Source organism: Bacillus rossius, chromosome 3, assembly GCF_032445375.1.
Source record: "Bacillus rossius redtenbacheri isolate Brsri chromosome 3, Brsri_v3, whole genome shotgun sequence".
In the NCBI taxonomy this organism is placed as follows: domain Eukaryota; kingdom Metazoa; phylum Arthropoda; class Insecta; order Phasmatodea; family Bacillidae; genus Bacillus; species Bacillus rossius.
In genome coordinates, this window is record NC_086332.1 from 94,908,124 (window position 1) to 94,927,528 (window position 19,405).

At 36.6% G+C, this 19,405-nt stretch overlaps 1 protein-coding gene across 4 annotated transcripts in view; it reads right to left on the bottom strand.

Annotated features, from left to right (window-relative positions):
* Positions 1 to 4,835: 4,835 nt before the first annotated feature.
* Positions 4,836 to 19,405, bottom strand: part of LOC134531042 (ecdysteroid-phosphate phosphatase) — a 97,592-nt gene continuing 83,022 nt past the window's right edge. For all 4 annotated transcript variants that reach the window (XM_063366535.1, XM_063366534.1, XM_063366536.1 and 1 more), the window contains one exon: positions 4,836 to 16,872. In XM_063366535.1, the coding sequence (XP_063222605.1) occupies positions 16,634 to 16,872 (239 nt within the window). In that variant the 3' untranslated portion in view covers positions 4,836 to 16,633. The remainder of the gene's footprint in view (positions 16,873 to 19,405) is intronic.

The following is a 19,405-nucleotide window of genomic DNA, read 5'->3' on the forward strand; positions in this document are numbered from 1 at the left end:
CAGCTGAGATATTAAAATCCATTCAATAAACATTTTGCAGATTTCTTTCTAATTTGTTTTGTATTATGATTTATGGAACTTGCTTTAAAATGCTTTGTGTAACTAAGTTTGCATATAATGAAGGTTTACAATCTTTAGAAAATCCCACTTAGAAAAATTATCTGCAAAATTATTTTAAAAATATATAACACTGAACCTATACATACATACAATTAAACATTTTAGTTTAATAAAATTTCCCCGTTGATAAGTCTAAATCTCTTAAGTACCTTACGAAACTTCTTTACTGGGATTTACTATATACTTACATAATGCAATTCTATAATTACTTTTTTTTTGTACTTGAACACATCAATGCACATTCCTTAACTATAAAAAAACTAGCACCAATTAACAAAACAAAAATGTTTCTTCACACTGTCACCAACATAATTCTATTCAGCTTCACAGTACAGTACAGATAATGCAACATATGTTCTTTATTGCCACATCACCATAATTTAAGATTAAGGAGCTTATTTTTGGCATTTGCAAATTTAAAACAATTTTGTACTTTTTATTAACTGCATAAAGTTACAGATTGTGAAGGTTACATCCCTCACTCAACTATCTAGCCAGAAACTATAGAAGCTAGTACCATCTTTATTACTGAGGTAACATATTTTCAATAACCCTCCAACAACATTACTTTCCTACATGCAAACCTATAAATGACTAAAGCCATAAAATTATAACAAACATCTGAGTGGGTTATCTTACAGCAGTATGAACAAGCATATTATTTATAAATTACATAACGTAATTAAAACTATTTACACAGTATTCCACTACATTGAACTATCTTTAAAACCTTTGTATAGTGTTTACAGGATAAATATTACATTCACAACCCTTCAGTACTCTTAGCAGCCGATTTATTACAATCTATTTAGTAACCATTATGCACATTCTTTTTTATTTGTTCTCTATTATAATTTATGAAACTGCTTTAAAATACCTATGTGCTTTGATAACACAATTAATTAAAAAAAAAACTGTAAATAACAATATGTATGTCAGAATCCTTCTAAATATGAAACAGGCTATTTACTAATACACTCTAATATTAATCAAAATAGTAAATCTCAAAATTTCCATAATACTCTCTCATAACTGTGTTACTAAGCAAGCTAAAACATTTTACGACTGGTTATAGATTATTCATTAATTAATAATGACGTGAATTAATCACATTCAATTTTCACAGACACGGAAGACAGGATTGCGAGATGAGCCTGCATATAAAGAAGTTTAAAAACCATAAAAATTTAGTGCATCCATGCATCAGGGATCTTGTGGCATCTATAGAAGGAATGATGTGTTAGATAATTGTTCATTTAATGGTCAATGGCTTTTGCCAACAATATGTTACAATTTTATCATTTATTCTAAATGCCTATAGGCTAATTATTTACATCTTCTAAAGTAATCTGCACTTCACAGTATCTATACAAAATGTATATTTCTTTATTAAAGCCCAAAAGGTTAGCGAAATTTATTTGTGTCGGAGCTGCACAAAACAAACACCAGGTCAAAAGACACCACCATACATGATGGTGTCTATATATAGACTAATGTGTAAAGGAGATTGTCTGGTGTAGTAGTAACAGCCTTCAATGTATCAACGGTGGGTAGACATCTAATCGCCAGGCACCAAGTTCATTTGCTTCATGTGTATGCAAAATTAAATAATGAGATAAAGGAGCTTAATATCAGTTTTGAAACAAAGCCATACATACTTCAATGATATAATTAAAAATATAAATGACATAGTTAATGCAATCCACAACAGAATCAAGCTCCAAAGAACGTAATATTGCAACTAGGATGCGGATCTAGTGTTTCGAAATGCTTATGAGTCCAAAGTTCGTCAAATATGTTTACAAGACAAATGACATTTAATGGACTGATACATTCTTTACTGTGGCACCAATCAAGCCGCTGGCGTTCAGGTGTTTCTGGGTATATTCTAGTTGTTGACTGGCTATCAGGTTGCATCACTGTGCTGCCGGCATTTGTAGTTTGCTCAGTTTATCATTACCGTCAATTTTTATTTGCATTCAGTGTTTCGAGTTTTATAACAGGTTACATTTCACATGTACATTTCCATAATAATGATTTTTTTGAAAAAGACCAATGCTCATGTATTTCTTCTTTCTAGAGAGCAGGTTATTACAACTTGTTTTTGATATCCTTGTACTGTATATTAATTTTTCTTTGGTACTTCTGTTAAAAATATTGGCATTTGATGATCTGGTAAAATTACTAATCATAATTAGGCATGGCCATGTCCCAAACTGATTATTTATAGGGGCTGGAAAAATTAGCAAATAATATTTTATATACATATTAGCTTCTACTACAGTAAAATTAGCATTTTTAATGCAACTTATTGAAACTAATTACAGTAAAACCTCGATTTTACGTACACTCACAGTTCTCCAAAATTTGTCCGTACGACCAAGTTGTACGTACGAACCAGTGAGGCCAAATCACGTCCATTTGTGGCTACTCCCCCCCCCCCCCCAAACTTTTTCTTGCTGCCGCAGGAAATGAATTACTGTTGCCGTGTCTATAAGGTCACGTACATGTGCCTTTGGCAATCAAGTAAGGTTTTTTACATGTATGTTTATTATGCTGATGTATTTTCGATTGAAATGATATTCTATTCATGCAGAAACAACACTTGAGCTAATCAAACATAAAAATAAAAAAAGACTCAACCTCCTTTCCCCTCCCCTCTCCTCCTTTCCCCTTCCTACCCCCCCCCCCCCTTCCTCCCTTCCCTTCCCCGCCACGCCACCAGCGCGCTCTTACGAGTGTTGTTCCCGGCCTATATATACCCGGCACCCAAGCAGTCTCTCGGTCGTCTGACTCGAAGGCTGTCACTGTGGGACCTGGCGTCGTGTTCTGGTATGTACTCGGCTGTGAAACTTAGCGTCCGTAATCAAGTTTGATGTATTATTCTTGCCTGCGCATTGTGGCCGCGCTTTCACCTTTGTATGTCTGCCATGTATTGTAATGATTTGTATTTGCTATCACTGTTGGACCCTTCAGGTCAATTTTGAATTTAGTTTCTTTTGCTCACGCCGAGTACTGCCTGTAGCCTTGCATAAATGTTCTGCGGTTGTATATGGGCACGCCACGATGGCATTGGACACTTCTTGTCAAGGCGCGTCGTATTTGTAATTTCTTTCTTGCTGTTGCTTTCGGCCTAGCGGCCCATATTATTTGTGCTACTTTTAACGCTTCACCAGCTACAAACGTTGACATATTATTGTCAAAACGTCGTAGCGATATTGTGATGCAGATATTAGTTTGTTTGGAATAAATTATTTTCAAAATTGCTGCAAAACTACCAGGCCTATTTTTGCACAATATTTCCACTTAACCGTTTTAGTTTCGTAACATTGGGTTTAGACCTACGCAAAGTTAAGCATTTCTAAAGTTATAGGAAGCATAAAAATATTATACTGTCACGGAAAAACGTAACTTATTTAAAAAAACATGTCCATGTCCCTAATTTGGGACTAAACGGAGTGCATGAATAAATAAATAAATAAATAAATAACGCCTTCATTTTTTTAAACACATAGCACTGACATACAAGCAGGAGAGTACCACCACACTACAAATTAACTTATGAAGAAATAAATTGACACTCGGCAACACAAAACTTTAATTCTTATGGAAGAAGTCTACAATGGACGCCTGTTTCTTTTTACCAGAACTGTTTTCTATTAAAGACTCTTTTATGTTTTCCCACTGCCTCAAAATATCGGCGCTCGCACTGCTATCAAACATGAAGGTGTTTGAGATAACGTCTACTGCATTAAGAACACTTGCCCTTGTCAGTTTTTTCTGTTCTGCACCGTCCAAATCGCAGCTCTCGTCATCAGACGACTGGTTTTGTCCACTGGCAATCACCTCGTCGCCAAGTTCACCCCAAGCTGCCAAACCGTCATCGGCCGTGACGTACACTTCATATGAACAGTTTGGGGCCATTAGGCAACGTTTTCTCATCACACGGCCGGGTAATTGTGCCATGGGCTCGTTGACGCTCCGACGAAGTGTTTTGTCTGGGCTCCGATGAAGTGCCTGGTGTGGGCTCCTATGATGTGCCTGGAGTGGGCTCAGACGAACTGCCTGGCTGGGTTTCGAGGAACGTACCACTCGGCGACATAGCAGAGTAACAGCCATGGGTTCGTCAGGGTCACTTGCATTTTCGTTTTCTGGCAGAGTGGCTAAGGCATCTGTATTGTCAGCTCCAAAGTTTGCGTGTTGAAAGCAGTTCAAAATGGTCTCTGGTGTAATTTCATTCCAGCTAGCAACAATTCCGTGTAGGGCTTTGAAAACGTACCACTTCTTTTGCGGCCGCCCCAGATCCAGAGATAACACCAAGCTGCGCACAAGTTTTCCTTTAAACCTCAGTTTCATCTGCTGGATAATGCCTTGGTCGAGGGGCTGAAGAATGCTGGTGGTGCTTGGCGGCAAGAACACTAGCTCATTGTTAGTTAAATTATCCACAGCTGGATGGCAAGGGCAATTATCAACAAACAGTACTATTTTCCTGTTTCCGCAACCCATACGAGCATCAAAAGCCCGAAGATACTTGGTGAATACAGTTGAAGTAACCCATGCCTTTTTATTGTAGTCGTAATCACACGGAATCGTGTTATTCTTAAAACCGCAGGGCATTTTAAACTTGCCTATAACTTATAGCTTCATTTTATTGCTGCCGTCCATGTTGCAGCATAGCAACACTGTTAGGCGTTCTTTGCTTCGTTTTGCACCTTTGCATGCATCTCCTTTAACAAAAAGAGTGCGATCTGGTCAGGGATTGTAAAACATGCCAGTCTCGTCTGCATTGTAAACGTCGCAAGGCTTGTATCTCTTTAAGATGTTGCTGAGTGCTGGCAGCCATTCAGTCACTGATGCCTGGTTAACTGAACCACTTTCACCTGATATTTTATAGTGGGAAATGTTGAACCGTTTTTTAAATCGTTCCAGCCAGCCTTGCGAGCACTTGAAGTTATCTACATGCAACTGCAGGGCGAATGTATTAGCCTTCTGTACTATCATTGGCCCGCTAACAGGCACGTCTTGTGCTCTGAGCTGGCTAAACCACTCAAACACAGCCTCCTCCAGGGCTTCGTGGGTTGCACATTTCAATGTTTTGGCAGTCACGTTGTGACCGTCCTGTTGTACTGCTTTTACAATGGCTTTCTTGTTGTGCAGGATTGTATTGATCGTTGACCGCGCCATTCCATGCTTTTGCGCTATCTCCGCTTGCGAGCGTGTTCCAGCGTCCATCTCTTTAATTATTTCCTATTTTTCCATAAGCGTAATAGCTTTCCTCTTGCTTCCACTCATGATGTACGAAATGTGTGTCCAAAAAGTAGCGAAGGTCTTCAAAAACCGAAGCAAAATAAATCCAAGTAATGAAACAAAAAATCTAAATCCAGGTAAAATTCGTTGCCACGTCATCAAGAAAAAGAAATCCAAAGTAATCCAACCAAAATCCAAATTGTAGCCAGTTAAGAGTAGCAATAAGACCGAGTAATTATAGCACGAGACAATCTAAAATGCACGAGGGAAAAATGTAAACTCACCAATGTATAAACGTAACGGGAATACTACGTGGCTGCTTGTAAGTTCTGATAACTTAGCCGAAATACTGGTACGTATGAGACATAATCTTCACAAAATAAAATGAGCGGAGTCTTGTAACTGTTTTATACGTATTTTATAATTTAAGAAGTAGTACACAGTTGACACATATTTTTTAACTAACCTTTTATTTGCGGATTGTAAATAATTAATCATTGGTATCAAAACATCAAGATGAATGTAAATTTGAACATGTCACAGCAGCGAGAAAACTGGTGCGTGTACCAATAAACTGGTATTAGAACTGGACAAAACTGGAACACGGGCGGTGGAGCTTTTGTTTTTTTCAGTTACGCTCGCTTCTATTGGCTAGCTCCTGATGGAAGGTCATGAGTCTGGGCGGAGCATAGAGTGAGTTATACTGCGCATGCGCAGCTCAGAGAACAAAGAGAGCCAGCCGGCAACTACGCCGCGCCGTAATAGCAGCTGACCGAGTACAATGACCTTTCTCCGCGTACGGCGCGCTATTGACGGTAAATTTCCATCAATTTGCGGCCTTTTATTTTTAAATTTTTTACTGTGAAGCAATGTGTATGTAGCCCGTATTTGTTATAAAGGCTGCTGGTTGCAACTGTATTTTAATAAATGTTAACGTATTTCTTACACTTTTCATATATATTTTTTTTTATTTTTTGCCTCATTTTTCACGGTTTCTGAATATCTGTACATACGACCGAGGTGTGCGTACGATCCGGGGGCCGTACAAGCGAGGTTTTACTGCATTTACATTCTAAATATTTGTAAACTAAATATTAATATATACAATGCCTACATATATTTCAGTTCTGTACAAAACTATTTTTATTACGTCTTTCTAGATCAAAATATATATAAAAAAAATGAACTGCTTATTTTACTCAAAAAATTGGTAGTGCAATATGCTTGCAAACATTAAGTCACAGGTTTAATTCATAGAATAATACCCAAATAAACTGGACTAATTGTTTCGGATGCATGTAACATGGCAATATGATGACTCATGCTGGTCATGAAAATTGTAGAGAAACAAACTTCCACAAGGTTAAAAAGTAACATATGGAAGAACATCAAGTACTTGTACTATTGCTGTGATCCTGCACTGGTTTACTTCACACTTACGTTAGAGCAACTGCCAGTGTGTGCAGCCTGTTTTGTTTTCATCTTATTTTCTGTGAGATGAGACGATCGGCAGCAAAGATGGTGGACAAGTTCCAATTTTATATTAACTGAAGTGCTGATAACAAGTCTTAAGTGACACACATTAATTAAAATAGTTAATTTAATTATACATCCAGATTCTGCAAAATAGGGGTTTTCCCTTTTAAAAGGAATATATTTTCAGAGGTTTCCTGGTAAGTGATGTGACTGATGGAGAAATCAGTCCTGCACCAGAAGCTAAGAGACCTTGCGATGTCAATCCCAGTGACAATTCAATGAAGACAATTGGAGGTGAAAATTCTGTATAAAATGGAGGCTGGTCCTAAGAGGTAAAAAGGAAAATCTTTTATACTGACCAACACACCTCAAAAGAACAAACTTGCTTTTCAGTCAACAGAAAAGAAACTGCAAGAAAGTTCTGTTCAAGCAGAAAAAGTCTGAGCTTACATCACAGTGATTCATTAGGATTTCAAAGGAAGACCAAACATTGTCTGAATCAGGAATTTTATCAGACAACGAAGAAATAGAACTTCTGTCATACGACCAACTTGCTAGGAAACCCAAAGGAAATGACTTCGTCCTGGTTGAGCTTTCACGAAAATGCACCAGATGTTACATTGGGGAGGTGCTACGATCTATGACATTGGAGACTATGAAGTAAAGTTCATGAGAAAGAGTAAATATATGGGGGAGAAGTTTTTTCACCCAGATGTTCCAGACGTTGCATGATTTTCTGCAAAAGACGTTAGACATTATTGCCTCTTCTGAACATGGTAAAACCAAACAACAGAAGTCATATTTCAAATTTTGTGTAGATTTTGGACAACTGAATGTTGTGTAATTTTTTTCTGATATTTGTTCAAATGTTTATACTTTTCAAAAACCTGTTCTTTAAATTTTCGGCTTTTTTTGTCACTGTCAAACATTATCTGTCTCCCTGTGGAACATGTATGGAGTACAGTGAAACATTTGTTGCATAATGAAAAATTTAATTTTCTGAAAATTAGTACACAGCAAACAGGAATTTATATTTTTCAATAGTAAAGAGCATTGATGAAGCAATATTTTGATACATAAAAATGTCTTTAAAAGCAGAAAATTAAACAGGGATTTCAAATAAGATATTTTGTGTCTCACTCTGGCCTGCTTTCTTCTATCTACGAATAAACACTATGAATTGACCCTTTTAAAAAGTAAAACGAGTAAACACAAATTGGAAACAAATCTATATCGTCAAGTTGCATGTCTAGGACATGAACTATGAGCAAAGAAAGCTACCCTTATTCAATAACAGCAAGTTTACAGACAACCTTAAACACACAGAATATATTAATGGTAGGGTACCACAATTAGATTTATTCCTTGTTAATACAAAAGTTTAAATGCTATTATGAATAAAAATGTATGTTACATAAACAAAAGAAACTTTACCAAACCATCAATTTTTAGCAGACAAACAAAAAGTAATATGGACTAATGTTATATAAGAGTTACAACAAAAATTTTGTTCAATATTTTTCCAACATGAATAAATGCACTAAGTGTCACACTTAAATAATTTACATCACATAAAAATATCTATAAACTATTTTTTTGTACAATTTCAAATAACAACCTAATAAATTCAAAGACATATTTACACGGTTACTTTACATGTAAAGGTGGGAAGTTTTTTTAAGGGTGTTCCATAGGGTCAACATTTTTTATTTTCAAATTTTGAAACTGTTTTTTTTTATGCTTGATACCATCATGAACATAATAAATTTTGGGTAATTTTTAAAATTTTTTTTAATGAATCTATTAATGTTTTATTTACTTATCGCTGATTCGTACTGAATTCCAAAAATATACTGAATTTAATTTTAAAAATATCTATATAAGTACAACACCTATAAGCCAATCTGAAATGCTAGACCACAGCCATGCTTTTGGTTTTTGAAGGGCTAAGAAACTCATCCTTTGAAACGGACTTGCTGATTGAAAGCTATTTTCAGTCATCTGTGCTTATTTTGTTAGTTCTGAAATGATTTCTTCCTTACTGTTTTGCTTCTGCTGCTCAAGTCTCAAACTGCACTCTTTCAAGATTGTCTAAAGTATCAATAAAACCAATAAAGTCCTCTTTAACCCATCCTTGCATGTGTACTGCAACACCATACTTGATGGGAGGCCAGTGAATCAATAGCCACTTCTAACTCTGCTTTAGTTACATACTTTATGCATTCTGATATTATGCCGCAAGTAATAACTGCGAGGGGGGGGGGGGGGGGGGGGATTTATTTTATATTTTTTCAGTACCGCAGAAACGCTCTCAAAAATGAAATAAAACAGTCACGAGAACCAGAGCAGTATATAGTCATATACCGGAGCAGCACTGACTGCAGTTCTTGGTGGACAGTGCTTTTGCCTAACACTTCACAGGTGGCTCTAGTGGCCTACTTTCTTGCAGTAAATATAATTTGCGTGTGCGTTAGTTAGTAGTTTGCATTTTATTCATTGTTCAACAACATCGTATTATCTACAGCACTGTGGTGAAATTATACAGTAGTTTAGTATGGAAATACGATTCAGATATTGGGGAAGGCGGAGGATACGCAGCCGTGGGTCACTCCTCTGATCCACCAGTGAATTTGACCACAACTTTAAGATACCACTAATGAAATGACTATTTGAATAGTATCAATCTTCCAAAATTCTTTCTTCAAATATTATTTACATATTCATATATTTTTTCAATTTTAAATACCAACAAAGTTTGTAACCTCTTTTCAAAATTTCCCCAAATTTATATTTCTGTGGGTAAAATGGTGATATTTAAAAATGTCTGAGCACCAAAACACTTTAAATATATAAAATCAAAATGACTATATCGACAAAAAATAATTCTTTATGGGTGAACCTCTAGATACCATTTTCCATTTAAGGGGTTCGCTTACCTCACATGAAATTGTGATATGGGTGTACGTAATACCTACATGTTTCTATAGGAAACCACTGAAAAAATTCAAAACCTGTTTTCGCGTAAAAAAAAAAACTCCATACTATGTGGGTTGCCTATTTTTAAGAGATTTTGCACTTAGTTAAATATTAATTTGACCCCCTTTTAAGTAGCCAAAACCTGGTCTGCAACACAATGGCCTTTTGAATATTCCTAATTAAAACTAAGTTCTAGAGGTAAAAGGGTTTACTCTCGAGAGAGAGTCTGCAAGTACATTTTTAAAGTGAAATTAAATTCAGGGCAAGACAGGACTGAACTCTTGATGTGTGCTGATGTTACCTTAGCACTTCCCTGTTCATGTCCAAATTACTAAAGATATCCTAAAACTAAAAAATTTGAGACTAGTCGAGCGAGTAGCTTCAGCTCCATTGTACTCCATGGAATATGAACTAAAGTATTTTTTTTTAAATCCGAAAAAATCTTTAGCATGCGCAACAAGCATAAAATTACCTACTATTTATTTTTAAAAACATTATAAGACCAAAATTAATTTGTTATAGCATTATATGAACATTTAAATAGTTATGCACACTGAAAAAGAGAAAAACTTTCACTCATTTCACCCTGTTGTTCATCAGTGCCACACAGAGGTTTGAATATCAATAAAATGCCATTAGTGTTTTGAACCCTATCTGTAGGGGTCGGATGCTCTATTTGCGCGCTCCTGCATCGGTAGCAATAAAAATTGGTATTCAATATATAAAGTGATATAATTAACGCCTCACTAAAAAAAATTCACGAATTTATTGGGTTTTCGAAGCCCCACGAGAAAGAAGTATTAACTATTTAACTTTTGACAGACGAAGATATTAACAATAGCACGTACTTTTGTTTAAAGTACTTTGCAAAGGGTAAAAAATTCATTAAGGACATTTCTGTGCCTGTTACCGTGGACTCAAGTACAGTAAATGATACGACTGATCTCATGAAATTATTGAGCAATAAAGTAGATGATTTTTAAAAATGAATTAATTCAAATTAAACAAGAATTGACTATTCAAAAAGAAAATAAATATCCTTTAGTGAAGTTGTCATGAAAGGTAAGACGAATGGTAAGGCTGAACAGGCAGCAAGGAATGTTGCCACATCTGTCGCCTCCCAGGTTGAACGGACAGCTGACCCACTTACGACTCAGCGAGAATTCCGAGAAGTCAACAACAGTACGAATACCCGTAACAACCAGCAAACTGATGAACAAGGGTTCACCATTGTCCAATATTCTTGCAAGCCCAAGACCAAATTGAATCAGATCTGGAAACATAGTTGAATGAAAGGAAAAAAAATCCAATACAAATTGGAATCAGAAATATTTACTCTTTAAAAACTGTTGCTAAACCGATCCATCGAAAAATAAAAGCTCTCTTTTTCATTCTGCAACATTGCAAGAACCAGCCTTTCCCAGATTTCAAAATAATTTTTGAGGAATTAATATGAGGTTTTATTCTTTCAGAGGAATCAGCTGATTATATGGTTTCATGGTTATAGTGGATGAGTTTTTATACTTGCATTTTATTATTAGTAATATTCTTGTGAATAATTTTTGTGTCAGGATGTTTCATTTAGAAAAGCAGTTTAACTGTATTTGTACGGTTCTCATTTTTCTTATTAAGTTATTATAAGTGGAAATACATTTTTCTGGTATGTTATTTACTCAAAATTTGGTTTTAAGGCCTATATCCCGCCAGTTCTCTGCTCAATGTTGCCTGTATAAGTCACATTTGGCAGGGGCTGAAACTATTAATTAAAAAGTACCAAGGAAAAAATTTTATGGCTGTGGTCTGGGCTGCGCCGGTAACCAAACTCATTTCATACATTTATTCTGAACTTTCATTGACCACAGTTGTCGGCAATCAGCCCATGATGGGGCTTTAGTGATTTAGCCGCCATCCCAAAGACACCTTTGTCCTTGGCCTGTACTGTCGATGCTAAGCAACTTCGGGACTTATCTGGGAGATGTAAAATGTGTAATTGTACTTAAGAACTTTTGGACAACATCAAAATTAATAAACATTCACACTTTCAAGCAGTGAAATTTTGTTTGTGTGTTATGAAAACTGTGAGGGCATGTTTTCAACATTGTGTAATGGCAGACTATGTTTTTCTTTGTGGAGATCTAAAAAATAAATCTAAGTAAAAGTTCTGCTAACTATTTTTCTTCAGTAAACACTGCATTACCAAGTACATACTTAACCATTATTCAATGAACATATTCATTTATTATTTTTGAAGTGTTTATGAATGTTGCAAGTCAGGTCATCTTTTATCTGGGCCGATCTGAGTTGTGATAATTTGCTTTGACATGTCTGTGCAAGAGAGAGAAATAGTGGATTATATTACCTATGAGCTGAATCTTTCTCAAGTAAAAGTGGTAAAACTTCACTCAAGTATAATAAGTAGAACCCCGATTATCCGTGTTAATGAAGGGGGCGAGTGAGTCGGATAATCGAAAATCGCGGTTAGCCGAGTCATGCTTGCCTCAAAGGTCATTAGCCCACAGACAGCCATCTGTGGACATTCTGAGATTACATATATACACATTCTTTGTGTGCGTGTGCGTTGTTGACATAGAAGCGGACTGCTTAGTGCTGGGCAGTAGTGGTTTTTAAGTCTTTCGTGTGCGGAGACGTGGGCATGCGAGTCGTTGCACCGAGGTGTGTGACTAGCCGCCCGCCAGTCAGAGGGCCCAAGACAGCTGATAGCTGCCAAGGTCATGCATTCTTTTCATCGCCCGTAAGCAACGCTGCCACACTTAGCTCATTGCTCTGTTGTCAGTAACACCATCGGGCTGGTTATTGTTTTACAGAACGACTGCCTTCAAAATTCTTTTCGAGATAAGATTTTTCATACCAGTGCATTGAGACTTGATTTGATGGTTTTGAAACGGTGTCTCTGTCTCGTATAATTCACGGTGTTTTTATCCCCCTTTATTTATATGAATTTTAAATGTTAGATTTTTTATTTTTAGCTTGCTGAACGTGGAATTAGTGCAAAAACGGCCTATTATGACTTAGTGTTGCAGATGGGTCGGAAATCTTATAACGACCACCTCTCTATAACGACCCTAATCTCGGGAACCGTGAGGGGTCGTTGTATCTATTCTCCGTTCACTCTTAGCTGAGTTTTGAAATAAACAAACACCGTTGTATCACTGCGCCGCGTCAGCAAGTGATAGGCTGAATTTATCTTGCGTGCCAAGCACTAGTTGCAACACACACACTTCCGTACAGTCGGTGCTCATAAAATAACGGAGAAGTAATATAACAGGAAAATGGTTCTTCTGTCAAGCCTAGTTTTTTTAAAATATTTACATCTGCTGTGATAAAATTACGCCACTCAATGCTATACCCTCCGACCTTTTCTGTTGAAACCATTCAAACAAACAAGTGTCCAAGCTGCTAAATGTGGATTCGTTCATCGTCTTGCGTTTATTTAATCCACTTGAAGTGTCAGCCTGTGAAGCAAACTGAAGGATTTTTTCGCGATTTTTTATGATGTCGCGCACTGTTGTGTTACCGACATTAAACTCAGTCGCAAGTTTGCAATCGTTTTTCCACTCTGAAATCTTTCTATAATTTTTGTTTTGCTGTCGATGGACAGTACCACTCGCTTTCTTTTCTGTTCATTTGATGACATGATGAAATGTTGCGCTCAACACTTCCGCACAACACAACGGTATAATCCGTCGGAATGCAGATCACTGTTACAATACATAAAATTATCACCACCTTCAAGCTTCAACAACGTACACTAATGGACTGTCTCCATGCGCCGGGTAATCTCTGAGGCACGGCGCCGTGCTGCGCGCGGGAGTGTACAGTCCGGTCATGCGGACGTGGAATCGCGCACCAGTGTATAATCTATTCACGTAACATGGAACACAAAAATATTATGTACATACGTATGTATGTACTAGTATTTTTTTTTAAACTTTCTGTGTATATAAACATAACTGAGTCAAAGTACTTTGACCAACATACATTTTGCAAAGTATTTTAACATTTACATACATTTTGAATCATTGGTTATATGTAACTAAAAAATTGGACTTGATGGACATAAATCGCGGTTAATCCGCGAATCGGATGATCAAGTCGCGGATAATCGGGGTTCGACTGTAGTTACATCTTGGTATTAGAAAAAGACTTGGACAGAATTCACAGTACCATTTTACGGCCAAGCGGCTGCCTAGTAAGTCCTTTTTATGGAAAACTACATCAAGATCAAATGTTTGACAACACGGACAACAGTCACGTAGTTCAAGAATCAACCAGCAATTCTGCATCTCTCATAATGAAATGCCTCCTTAAACAAAGGTGCCAGGAGGACTACCTTAACCCACGTCTCACATGCCTGTGTCTCGTTTTTGCTAGTGGGATATATTTGACCAAAACGTAACAGGATTAAGTAACAAAGTCATTTAATCTTTTGAGAATCTATCAAATCAAGATAATGACATCATATGTTTCATAAAGAAATGGTTTACAAACGATAGTATAAGATCTGACTACTTTAATGACAACTATTATATATTTAAAACAGACAGAGACCCTCACTTACTTTAATCAAATGAGGTGGAGGTGTTTTGATCACAGTAAATAATCATAAATTTAAAAATGTTTTCCCAACTAATAAATTCGACCACCTGGGATTTGAAGCTGTTTGGATTAAATAAAAACCTCTATAACTAATCACATAATTATTGGTAACATATATATTCCCCCACAAACACCACCCTCATCATATACTTCCTATTTTGAAGATTTTAAAGAAATAAAATGCCATAAAAAGACTAATGTGACCTTTAACTGTGACCAATATAAAAAAAATAAGGAATGATGCACACCTTTCAAGAAATGGCCAGTGCGAAACACATTTCTAGTAGCACATTGCAAGAAGATAAAAAGTTTTAATATCAAAATATAAAATAATTTTGCTAGTGACAAAATTTTTAGAACACTGGTTACTAGAATATGGGATATTTAATGTCTCATTTTTGCTAAAAGTCTCACGTTCATCACTGAGTAAAGTGATACACATGCTAAGTTTATTTTCCAGGGATTTTTACAATAAAGTTTCTAAAGTATCAAAAATCAGCATAAACTGAACTGTGCTCTACAAACTTTGCGTGTGCAAAGTATCTGAGTATGCACTAAGCAGTTATGTTCATTACATGATTCATGCAATGGGAAATATTGATTTAAAACAATTTCTTGGACTTACGCCACTACAGTTTTGCACTGCTTGTCATGGCAAAAATGCATAAATTCAAAATAAGAAATAAAAATGAAAACATAAACCTACAGAAAACAAACCTAATCAGCAGATGTCAAACAGATAAACCTAACGATGAACTTAAACAGGTATTATGGAAAACACAACGACAACAGCACAGACAAACACATTCAAACTTATATATCAGACAGCACAAGAATTCTGTGGAAGGAATTATTTCATGAAAAAAATAACAGCACAGATGAACACAGTGGACTAACGACAAGACAGTTTAAAAAATAACAGTAAATGCAGTCAGACAACAAAACCTAGACAGCGCAACAAATATACAAACACAAAGATGAAGATAAACAGATATTGTGGACAGCATAACGATGAAAACACTGACGAACACAGTAGGTTTCCTATGACAAAACAACGTTTCGGAAACTGACTTCTATTCCCGTCATCCGGCACAAACAGACTGAGCAGTTACCTGCAACTCGAATAGCCTTACAAGTGGGATTGGAAGGAATAGATAAGCGAGTACGACTGCCAACAGCTAATGTGGAAAAGAAAGGAGTAAGTGTTGAACAAAGGAGCGCATTGTGCGGTAATGCCGCATGCACCTGCCTTCCAAGCAAGTGGCAGTATGAGTAGTGTGGCTCGATCAGTGCCAGATTACAAAATGTACTGAACCAAAGAATACTGAATTAATAAGTTTCCACTGCACCTTGTTTACTATATTTACACTGTCAATTTTAATTGGTCTTAGTGTTATGGATTTTTTTAAATTCATAACTTTATATTTTAGTGTGAACTTAAAATATAAAATATATTTTTAAATTATTTTCCATTATGTACATAAAATGTTATCTGTATTAATAAGTTTATGCATGCATTATTTAATATAACTATTAGTATAGTCCAGGGGTCAGCAGACTATCGAGTGAGATGAGCAAATATTAAGTAAACAGATTCTCCAAGTTTTTAGAGAGCCGCAACACGTCTGTTCTCTGTATCTACATGGAATTTTTAAAACGATAACAAAACCAGATAAAATCAAAATAATTTTATCACAAATTCATCACAAAGTCTATAAAATAAAGAATACTTAAGAAAAAGAAACTTAAATGTAAAAATTATGGTAGTCATTAGTATAGCTGTATTGATAATACAAAAAATTTGAATTATTTTAATTAATAATTAATACTAATATAAAAACGCCCCTAGGTGGTGCAAAGGTAGGTGTGAGCGCGCAGGTTGAGGACATGCGTTGTGGTTGTGTCGTTTGATTTTGTTGAGCTTTTTTTTTTGTGCTGTGGCAGCACAGTGAGTTTACAGCCGTAACATCCTATGAAAAGAGCCGCATGCAGCTCGCTAGCCGTGGCCTGCCGACCCCTGACGTAGTAGTATAGTAATCCATTTTAATACTCCTTTTAGTTACACCTAAATAAATAACTTCTGCAACCACTCACGCTGGACTCGACTCAATCTGTGGACACGTTCAGCTCTACAGCAGCAAGAGGTCCAGGCAGGTGCACAAGGTTGGAAGGGAGGGAGGGAGGGAGGCCGGGCCCACTAGGCCAGCAGCACCTTCCAGTCGAAGCGTGTGTTGTTGGAGTGAGTGACGGGCGGGAAGGGAGGCTCCCGCAGCTCCCACTTGTGATCGGGTGTCTCCCGCACGGCTGCCAGGCTGCAGTAGGGGATCCTCTGGATGAGGCGAGTCATGTCCTGGCCGGAGCGCGGCGCCGAGCCCACCAGCTGCCTCGTGCACACCTCCAGCGTGGCGGCATGCCCCACCAACAGCACGTTGCCCCCTGCGGCACCAGCACGCTCCCTCACCACTGCAGCATTTACTGTACTTACATCCATTCCAACACACACTCCTCTTTTGATCTGCAGCTTCTCTCAAGGAGAATAATATAAGATACACTTTAATTTAAGTTACTGGAAGAAATCTGCAAAGACAGCCGTCCACCTGGTGCAGGAAGGCCTCAAATGTTGGGTTCAGTGACGCAAGCGAGAGTTATGTGATGCGAAGAGATGACTGTTCAACTTGTAAGAGAGGCTTCGTGGCTGATGAAATAAAAACCGTGGTAGCGTTAGCAACCCAACATGTAAGAAGGTAGTGGTGAACGAGTGATATGCAGACAAGGACGATCAAACGAGTAGGTTAGCATGAAGCCAGACTCCAGTGACATATGGAAATTGGAGCATAATTAGGTAAACATTTCCAATTGAAGCAATTAAGACTTTCGACTTTCCATAACTCAAAATTTAGTGTGCAATCACGCATGATAATGAAGGAGACTTGTGTGTAAATTTTGAAAAATAGACAAAAATTAAAATGATTGGGCCTCTCTTCAAACCAGTTATCTCCCAACTGTATAGACATTATATGTGAAATGTGAATGGAAATACTGCTGCATTAAGTTGTTTACTAACTCTACGGTGCCGCCCAGCAGGTTTTATGCACCGGCCAACCTCGCAACTATTTGGCTGCTTCAAGCTCAAATAGGGAGAAGTTGTTCTCTAACATGTAAAGTGCTTTGTCTCTTTATAAAATAAACAGGACTTATACTTACACAGTGCTGGGCCTTGTGTTTGTCAGCATTTTACTTTAAACGTGACAGTTGACTGGCGGTTGCTGTTTAATGTGCCTGATATACTACCTTACTAAATCACTAGTCAAAAAACAGGCGCATCAAACAATCAATCCATTTTCTTCTAGTATTCCACCATAAATGTGCTTTTCCTGAACATACTATTCAACTAAAATTAAAATTTAAACATGACCCAGTGAATGGTTTACAGTATTTTTCATAAGCTATCATTCAACAACATTTATAGTGAACCACAGACACACATTTTCTACAAATTTTCATTACCTTAACCACGAGCCAACTACCTAATTTATGATGAATGTCTTCAGAGATGATTTGGCCAACAAGCCTTTTGAACACAGAACCAAAAAATTGTTTGCGCTACTGGTTAAATAATTCTAGTAGTGCAGCAGTAGCCATGTCAAGTTCAATCTCACTATTATCCAAATAATTTTATATCTGTAGTAATCACCTAACATCACCATTTCCTACCAGCATATAATGCTGATCGTAACTACAAGGAGTCTCATTCCCTAGCCAGTATTATAACCCCAGAGAGTACCTCAAATATACCCCTTAAAAAAAAATTTAGGGGTCAAGGGTCAAAAATCAAATAATGTATTATAAATTTAAAATATAACTTACCACTGAAACATTCTACCCTTTAAATTGTTGGTTCACAAATTAAGTTTTCAGAATCAATATAGTATATATTGTAATTTAATTTATATAATTACATGTTAAAAGTACAGTATCTTGAAGAATCTTAACAGAATAGGTATGAAAAAAAATAGTTGACCTAGTAAAATTCAGAGGTCATCACTCATCAGTGTTGAATTTTTTAATAAACTTTATTTCCTTTAATATTTTTCTTCATATCTTTTACCCTGAATATTGAATCCTATGAATACTAAGAATTTGATGATAAATGAGGATTTGAAAATTTGATGGTCCACCCCTAGTTATTACTAATGTGCAGCCCTCCAGGAATATGGCACACGAGACTAACCAATGCCTCCACTGAAGCTATTGGTCAACTATTTCACACAGCAGAAATACATTTTACACCCAAAAATAAATTTCATGCATTTTTTAGGATATTTGAATTAAAACTAACTCATCATTAATCATCAGAGGTCATCGAATGATTTCACACAATAAACCAACAGTACTTGACTTGATATGCAAATAAAGATGTTTCTCTTAAAAATTGTTTCCCCCTTTCTTTCAAAAACTACAACTATATATTCACAGAGCTGTTTTGTGAATTAATAAAGGCGTTAGAGACTAAATATTGGAATACACCAGTCACACGTCAATTGAGCACACAACTTGTAGGCAATTACAGTATACCTGCAGACTGCCACACTTTCAAGTTAAACCACGAGAGTGTAGGCTAATATCAGTTAGGCAATGCAGTGCTCATTTAAACCCGCTTTGCCACAGACACTTATTTTTGGGGAGTCTTATACTTTCAGTATCCTTTCTCTCTATGCCTAAACAGCATTGTGAAGAGCAAGTCTCTATTATTTCATTGTTGATGATATAAAAATGTTGCAATCATTCTAAATATTGCTGCATTAATGCAAATAAATCATGCACACTCGTTCGAAAATTGTGTGCTGAAAAACACTTTACAATAGCATATGGCAACCCTGCATACAAGTTTTGTTAAGTTCGTGGTTTGTATTTACCCATGAGAAGAAAGATGCAATGATTTCCAATGGTTTGCAGCTGTGATCATTTA